The sequence below is a fragment of the Lissotriton vulgaris genome, chromosome 10 (assembly GCF_964263255.1).
Source record: "Lissotriton vulgaris chromosome 10, aLisVul1.2, whole genome shotgun sequence".
Taxonomy (NCBI): domain Eukaryota; kingdom Metazoa; phylum Chordata; class Amphibia; order Caudata; family Salamandridae; genus Lissotriton; species Lissotriton vulgaris.
In genome coordinates, this window is record NC_141698.1 from 301,026,229 (window position 1) to 301,035,706 (window position 9,478).

At 39.6% G+C, this 9,478-nt stretch overlaps 1 protein-coding gene across 1 annotated transcript in view; it reads left to right on the forward strand.

Moving 5' to 3' along the window:
- Nucleotides 1–6,622, forward strand: part of LOC147685162 (uncharacterized) — a 164,809-nt gene extending 158,187 nt beyond the window's left edge. Inside the window, exon 9 of the mRNA XM_086939765.1 lies at nucleotides 6,483–6,622. Coding sequence (XP_086795891.1) covers nucleotides 6,483–6,622 — 140 coding nt within the window. The remainder of the gene's footprint in view (nucleotides 1–6,482) is intronic.
- Nucleotides 6,623–9,478: the final 2,856 nt, after the last annotated feature.

Below are 9,478 nucleotides of genomic sequence, written 5' to 3' on the forward strand. Positions count from 1 at the left end.
CGATGTGCAAATATTATCCATCAATGTGCGAAGTAGCTCGTGAGCGGACTGCAGCTTTAAGAAAACAGCTCACTCTAAATATTATTTCATCTGATCCCACCAATAAAAAGTCCTCAATGCTATCCTGAAATCCGACAGGTCATGTTTCCGACAGTAAGGCATTAAATAATGGACAGTAAACAATTTATAAAAGTCACAAAAGAACAAGAAATGCATAAGACTCTGTTTCATATTTGGGTTACACGGACAACTTAAAGTTTCCAAATGTTTGTTGTAGCCCAAGGGGAAATTTAATAAATTTACAATGCTCCCGTCCAGAAAGCGGAACAGTAAACTCCTGTTCCATCTACTGAGGTGTAAACATAGGTATTTCTGGGGCGGGCCAGGGTGACTGCTAGAGGGCTCAAAATGGCCCATATACTTTATAACGGTACACTTTGAAAAGTTTTTCCTTTCCCGCTCCTCTCTATAAAGGTTAAATAGAGCCCTTTGAATCAAGGTCTTATGTGAACGATCTATAAGACTAGGGGATGTAAACAAGTGTCCATGCCCTACACTCATTAAACATTCATTTACGGCTTTCAACCACGGTATACAATGTGCCCTGTCACATTTTAAACAGTCCAAGATTATATCACGTGTCAATGTGGCTGCCGGGTTCGTCCATATCTTTAGCCAGAAAAGGGGTGGCCTTGATCTAACAAAGTCCTCTATGTATGAGATGTTTAGTTCGCTATGACATATATAGTTTGAGAAACAAATGACTCCACCCAGCACCTTCCGACAGAACCTATTTTCTTCAGTCTGGATATGGATACAGTTAGTATATCCCCATACCTCTGCGCCATAAGTGCCTGTTGGAATACATTGAGTTTGATAAATCTTTACTAATGGCATAATCACGTCTGCATGATTAGGTTGGCGCAGGGAAGTTATCGAATTTATCGCTTTACCTAATTTGTTCCTTGCTTAGGAGATGTGGTTGCCAGGAACCAGTGTTAGAGAACAGCAGCCCCAGATATGGGAAGGTGCAGGTACTTTTTAAAACATTTTCCCCTGATATAATCTCAGTAATTTTGTACTTTTTCGGACCACAGGTCATAATAAGGGATTTTTTAAAGTTTGTGGTTAGACCTAAGTCGGCCATAAAACAAACAAAACCTGAAATTAAAATACGCAGTGCCTTTGGGGTGCGGCCCATTAGGACCGCATCATCTGGGTAAAGGAGGGTGGGTATGGGGCTGCCATTTACATATGGTACGTCTTTTGTTAGGGTACTCAGGGAACTGCTCAGCTCATTAATGTATAGGATAAAAAGCAGGGGGGCCAGAACACATCCCTGTCTGACCCCCCTGCCAATAAGAATATCACTAGAAACTTCGCCAGATTGGTTAATACGCACACGTGCTCTTAGGTCGCTATGAAGGTAAGATAAAAAATAAACCAAATAATCACCTAAACCATAATTAAGGAGAACGGACCATAAATGGGAACGATTTACAAAATCAAAGGCAGAACTTAAATCCATAAAACCAAAATATAAGGGTGATTTTTTTGCGATGTTATATTTTGCCATTATTAAATTCAGGTTCAAACATTGTTCTACCGTGCCCACACTACTACGGAAATACCTGTTTTAAGTGGCAGAACCTGGAGAATGGTTACCAGCAAATCAGTCAAAATATAAAGATTAGGTGTAAGGCGATGGACTAGTGCTGGTAGGTCGTTTACCGTACCTAATATAAACTTCATTTTATATCCATATGTTCACTGCTCAGGTCAGGATTTCATGTTCATTTTTAGATCTTGCCTTGATACAGCTTTAGCTGTCTTTGAAGCCTCATTATATAAAAATGTATATAAAAAATTTACAAATTTACACATACATAGAGGAGCTTTGAATCAGTCTTCTTCATCCACTTATTTTGTCAATGTCCATCTACATTTTTATTCCACCCACCTTAGCATACACATTTGGCAATGGATCATTCCATTTCAGCCAGTAGATCTCTAGCACTGCAGGAGATGGCATTTTTCCGGAGTGCATTTTTGCTAAACAGAGGTGTACTTCTTTGTCAGGGCTGGTATGGCAATCCCTTATTCAGACAGTATTTTTTTCTTTCATTCTTTATCCTTGCTTGTGCATTTATAGCAGATCTTCTGGTTACCATAATTTAAACAAATAGTACACTTTCTAGGCAACAATATCAAGCATATATTACTGAAGGTTACTAACCCTCTCCCTGGTTGTCCCTTTGCTTGGTGAAACGTAGAAATTAGCAGTGCATGCAGGATGTAGAAAAAACATACCAACATTAAAAACAGGAGTATATTTTTCCACATGAGTGTTGCACCTTCCAAACACAATTGCAGCATGTGTTTGTGACAGTCAATGGCTCTCCCAACTATAAATAGAAAGTGAGGTGACACTCGTCCAAGGACTCCAGAGGCGCTAATGGAAGGAGGACCCGCGCTATCCGTCGGTACCTCAATGCCCAATAGAGCTCGCCCCTGGGCGGCGGATAGCGCAGGGCCTCCTTCCAGAGCAGCCAGCCAGGTAGAGGTGAGGCAGGATTTTCCTACTATTGAGGAGACCCCCGACGAAGGGTCCATCTGTACCCGAAATGCATTGGGTTGATGTGAAATGCGTTAAAAAATGAAATGTGCTAATATTTGGAAAAACGAGTTTAATGAGAAACTATCATTAAAACCATTGTACAGAAAGATGGTACAAGAAAAAAGTATTCATGGATTTTTTTACCGAACAATGATGATTTAAAGAATAGGACCGCTTGTGTTCCATGGAAAAGTGTGCACACCTCGAAATCGGGAGTAGTACCTCTGCTCTCATCCATGTTGGACTATAAAAACAGTCACATTGACAACAAACAGCCCATACTACATCGGTGATGGGAAAGTCACCAATCCAGTGTATCTCATGCTTGTGGTGGGATGAAGATCAATACAAAAACGATTACAAAACACCAGAAAACACAATAACACGGAAATTACCTCTGTGAAATAGTAGGTCTATGAGCCTAATAGCGATAGAGAGACCAAGTACGTGCGCTTAGGGCAGTAAGTGCTAATTAAAAACTCACCCAATATTAAAGGACGTTAGAACTTTCGATTGTTGACGTGGTCATGAGAAATGTGAATCATTTAGGGTGCTGTGGCTCTTATTAAAAGAATCTGAAGTGTGCGTTCAATAGGTGGAATTAAAATAATGATGTGAGTAAGTGAAATTTAGACACTAAGAGCAGGTCTAACTAAGGCCTATTTAAATACCTATTTCCTGTATGAGAATTGATTCCGAAAAACCAAGCAGAGAGATTTGCATAAGTCATTCCATACTTTAATATTCTGTTTTCGAAACTTGCAATAAGATTAGTGCCATTAAAGTGGACTTACTTAATATGCAGTGATAATTCCAAACCGCAGTGGATTTCAGGTGTGGTAGCGTCTGTGTTTCGGAACGGGTTTCACTGGTTTCTATCTCTTCCAGTATTAATCTTCTCAGTGCTGCAAAATTATTTTAAAATCACTCAATGAAGCTTGTTTTATAGAGTGTTTCCTGCTTAAGTCACTAATAATTGCTGGCAGCAAGAGCCTTGTTTAATATTATCAAGAAGGCTTTAGAGCAACTGACTTGTTATTATGTATTATAGTTAGCTTGATGAGTAAGCAGAATGACAAACTCTATCAAGAAGAAGTATCCTAACCCAAAAGCTATGTCTAAGAGATCCCGTGCCATATTCGAACAGTTTGTATTAAAACTGTGCATATTCGGGCCATAGTTACCAAGATCTGTCTTCTTAAACCACATGTAAGGTGTCATATAGGTATCTCATAGTCATGAATCCCGTTTTGCGAGTCTGTAATAGCGATTCCTTATGAATCGCTACTTAAGACTCGCAAAACGGGTCTTTGATGAATCTGGCTGCTAGTGCTTTAACTGAAACAGTTGTTTGGCTTTATTCTGAACCGTAAAGTAAGTATATGATTAATGTGTCATTAAAGTGCTGTTTGTTTCATGGGTGGACATTTCATTTGAATTCAAAGAATCACAAATGCAAGATATTTTACCCTTAACATTTACGCAACCTCCTTTAAAAGAGGTCTAGAGTGCCCATCTGTGCTACTGGGGAAAATCCTTTACAACACAGTTTTAACCACACAGTTCCTTTGCCATGCACCTTTAACCATGCATTTATTTACCACATATGTTTTCCTTTGGGTGCTTTTACAACTGATGCCTTTACCATGCATGGTAAGTCTAATTAAGGTAAGTATATATATGTGTGTGTGTGCGTGTGTGTGTGTGTGAGTGAGTGAAATGCAGCAGTTATAGTTACTTGAACTAACTTTACCTTACACCCTCGGAATGCACTGCTTATGACGCAACATATTGCACCACTCATAATGTGCTCAGTGATTTCACTCATGACATCTCAAATGACATCACTGATGACATCATCCAGTAAGTATGAGTGTTTTCTAAACATTTCTGAGTGTTAAAGATGTATTCTAAGTTACTACAAAATGTAAAAAGTATAGTTTGTGTACTAAAGATTAATGCTATTTGTAACACATACTATGTAATTGACTGTGTGACTGTGCATCCATGTGTGAATAGGTGTCTGAGTGGCTCCATGGGTATGTGAGTGGTTGTAGGAGTGAGTGAGTGGCTGTGTGAGTGGCTGTATGGGTGAGTGAGTGACTGTGTGTTTGGCTGTGTTGGTAAATGAGTGGGTGTGTCAGTGGTATATGGGTGAGTTCGCGGGTAGGTAAGAGGCTGTATAAATGAGTTATTGGGTGTCTGAGTGGCTGTATGAGTGAGTATGTGGGTGCATAAGTGGTATATGGATGAGTGCATGGGTGTGTGAGTGAATGTATGGGTGAATGAGTGAATGTGAGGGTGGCTGTATGAGTGAGTGATGCTTGTGTCAGTGGCTGTATAGGTGAATGTGTACATGTGTTAGTATTTATATGAGTAAGTGAGTGGGTGTGTGAGTAACTGTATGGGTGATTGAGTAGATGTAAGAGAGAGTGAGTAGGTATGTGAGTAGCTGTGTGGGTGATTGACTCAGTGTGTGAGTAGCTGTATGGGTGTGTTAGTGTCTGTATGCCTGTATGGCTGAATGTGTGAGTGGCTGGATGGGAGAGTTAGTGGTTATGCAAGTGGCTTTCTGAGTGAGTGAATACATGACTGGTTCGTTGAAGTAGTGAGTGGGTGTGAGTAATTGTAGGTGTCTGTATATGGGTTTGTGGGTGATTGTGTGGGAGTGTGTGTATGTGAGGTTGTATAGGGGCATGAATGTGTGTTTGAGTAGTTCTGTGGATGATGTCATCAGTGATATCATGAGTGATGCCATTAGCGATGCCATCAGTGGTGTCATGAGTAATGTCACTGACCTTGTCATGAGTGATGTAATATGTGAGGTCATAATCAGTGCATTGAGGTGGCGTAAGTTATAGTTAGCACATGTAACTACAACTGCATATGTGTAGTTAAGGCAATGCATAGTCTAAATGGTGGGATGGGCAGGCACAGGATGAGGAAGAATTGGGAGAGAACACCTCTGGTAGATAGGGCTGGGTATGGTTTTTAGGAGTGAGGGTAGTCTTTAAGGGTTGGAGTTGTTTTTTGGGCTCAGCATTGGGGTAGTTTTTAGGGCTCTGGGGGAGGTCAGGGTTGTTTTTCAGGGCTGGGGATGTTGGGGTCGTTTTTAAGGTTCAGGGGGCCTTGGTAGCGTTTGGGGCTCAGGGGGGTCAGGTAGTTTTTAGGATTTGGGAATCGGGGTAGTGTTTAGGGCTCAAAGTGGTACAGGGTAATTTTTAGGGCTATGGGATCATCTGGTAGTTTTTAGGACTCAGGGTGTGGGGCTGGGTTGTGACCTTTACCACACAGGAATGTGTTGTTCAGATGCATTCGTTGTTCAGGCAGCATTGTAGAGGCATGCATGGTTTAGCCATTCATGCATCTGTGATACCACCCTGGCAAATGGTCAGGCATCATCACCTGCTTATGATATCTTTGTAGATGTGCTTCAATGGCTGGTGCTAACTATACAGCCATAAACTCCTTCTGCATGCCAGCGCTTAGAGACCCCGGTGGTTATAACGCGCTATATAAGTTAAATAAATAAATAAATAAAATAATAAAAAGTGTAAAATGATGAACGTTTAGGTGGAATTATTAATATCGCGTAATGACAATTAATATTGCCTGCATAATAGCTACATGATGTAATAAAATGTAACATTGGTAACATGTATGGAGTAATAATATGTTAGAAATTGAAAATATATTAAAAATATTTTGCATTGTTCTCATAGACACGTCAACCTGAACCTAATTTTATTTATTTGAATATGGAGTAAAAAGACAAGTCACCCATTTGTTTAACCCTAAAAAATTGGTTACTAGGAAATGCGGGAATGTCAACTGACATCTTTGATATGCTTCTACTATTTCGCAGGAACATGTGAACTTCGCATCGATCTGACAGACTTTAACAAACAACATTATTTTGCTAAGTACACTTCTTTCCAAGTGTTATCAGAGTCCGAAAATTACAAGTTAATTCTTGGAGAATTTGCAGGGGGAAATGTAGGTTAGTACAGCCATTGTTTTTAATTTAACTTAGTATGTGGTCTTATGTCATTCTGGAAATAATTTTGTATGTAAAATGTAAACTGCGTGTTCTGGAAGCAGTGACTTCTGCTTTAAGACAATGTTTGCAATCATCAATATGTGATATTTATACCTTTAGTAATGATTCCCTTCCTAGTATTTATCTACTATTTTCTAAATTGGTTTTCTTGTTAATGATGATGTATTTGAACAAGTACATGTTTTGCATTGAGCATGTATCAAGAGTCTGACCCATTCAGAAAACCATTGTGCAGTCATATGACTGGGACGAAGCACTAAATTCCTCACCCATTGCCGGTTTTTACGTTTTTGTGTTTTCCAAGTGAATTCAATGTTTGCAGTGGCAAGTGCCAAAAAATATCTACAAAATCCCCCCCCCCCCACACTTTCTCCCCCTTCACTAAACACTATTTTGGGTCGTATTTAGTGTATCATCCTAAATAGGGTGGTAAAGTCATTTGCACCCTGGTTTAAAACTGTAATTCATAGTGATATTGACAGAAATTAATGCAGTGGAAAAAACCTTTGGTATTTAATGTTCAATATTATTTTTTCTCCACCATACCAGTAGGTTGAAATTTTCACTATTACCAGGGGAAGACAATGATTCTTCCCTTCTCTCTAAACCATTCACAACAAAGTTCAGTTGATTGGGCTAATATATAAAGAGATAACTAGCTAAGCACCTCCACTCTAGACTTGATACCTGCTTGTCAACCACCAAGAATGCATGACACCAACAAAAACTACAATGCAACCAAAAACCATTCAACCCACCACAAAACTTCAAATTTACTGTCAGAGCTCTGGAGATTTCACATATTGAGTATGGAAATGCAAATCTTACTGGAATCCCTAAGATATACCATACCCTTAACCCCCAACGCAGTCATTCACTTAACCCTTTGCTGATCACAAACAAATGGAAATTTGACAGACTATTGTCTATTTTTGAGCCTAATCACATCTAGGACCTTATCATGATGTTGGTTGGAAAGGCCCGAACAGCATTCAGATGAATCTAACTAGTGTCGGAAGCCATGTTACTGACCGACTCGGAAACATTTCCGACCTACCAAGTACGATTCAAGGTAGCTGGTCTGTCATTCCGAATCAGTTCCGCCCGGCATTTGAAGAGTTTGAGTCTGTCAGAGTCAAATCATATTGCTCAATGGCCCACGTTTCTGACCGACTGATTACAATGTTGGATTCAAACAGCATTTTCAACTTGGTCTGTCCGACACAAATCGGCTGTCGGAAACTGACTTTTGGGGCTCATGCACAGTATGGCAGGCACCTTGGGGTGCCTGCCACAGGGTGCAAGGTTTTCCGCAACCACCTTTTTCAATGGAAGCCTGTGTGGACAGTCAGAACACAGGCTCCCATTGAAGTCAATAGGAGTCCAACCAAACAGTCTTTGGAACCATTGTAAAAGGTTGATCGAACTCCCCGAATCTGAGTCATCAGAAACAACGCTGACAAGGAATCGGTCGGAATGCTTTCTGATCAACATCATAATTAGGCCCCTAGTCTTTCGTACAATTTAAAAGATACCATGCAGCACATAAAGGTCTAACACCGTAATTCTCAGATTAACCTCTAACAGAAACTTGAGATATCAGGTTTAATCAGAGCTCAACAGGTTCTGTGAGGAAAAGGGTTTGGGACTGGGGTGATTTCTAGGATAGGGCACTGGGGATCTGCCCTAATTCACATCTCAAAGTAAAAGTTTACAATCTGTCACCATGCAGATTAAACATATACTTTTAAAATCATCATTGTCAGTGGCTAGCTTCTCTCTCCTAGAGTGAGGACGAGGTATAGTATGGCAGCACAAACAAAAGTATGCCCACATGGTACTTTAAGCATGATGCCATGACTCAGGGCTTACCTTTTCTCAGCCCTTAATGCATTGTAAGTGGAGCTGGAATGCCATTAGCTTCTTTCCACTGATATAATGCAGCCCCTAGGGGATTATGTGGACAGTCCAGTCTGACGCTGCATGCTAGGTCCATCTTCCTACGCAAATCTGACAATATTTGAGTAATCACAGGGTATGCATGCAATCCTGCATGATCGTGACCCTGCTGCTGAGTCTGATATCTTCTAAGGCCTGCCTCGATCAAGTGGCCCATCTACTATAGTTTTGTCTATAGTTCTGGGATGGAAAATGCAGTAGTGCAGACAGTTAGCTAAACATTGGTGCAGATGAGTCAGCAAGGCACATTGCTCTGCATTAGAAATTGTGGTTTATTTTCAATTAGAAAATCAAAGGTGTGCTACCAAGCTCATAGGAGGCAATATTTTTCACCTTCAGCCAATCCAAGGGAACTGCTCAATGATAGCATTGGATTGACAATGGCGGTATTCTGCCAAAATATCAGATTTAAAATGTTGTTAGAAATAAATATTGAGTCTTAAATATTTTCATGCAGCAACATCATGTGTAGGAATATAGTTGGCAAGAATATCGACTTTAAGGTAAGTAATGTTGATTTTAACAATATTGAAATCATTAATATTGTTTACAAAATACTGCTGTTAATAATATTTTTTATTGTTTTTATGTATTTTAGTATATATTTTAATTCATCATCATCATCAAAAAATCTTTATTTCAGCGATTTGCCATAAAAGAGTACAGAAACAGATAAAAAGCAATATTCAGGGATGATAGTTCAATTCATTGTTACATAGTTCTTGGACAGTTAAAATCATTGGTTCTAAAATAGTACATGATTTTAGTAAGACAAGTCTTGTCCGCTAGAAACTAATTACTATCATGCAGAAACAAATAAAAAGCAGTATTCCGGGATGAAG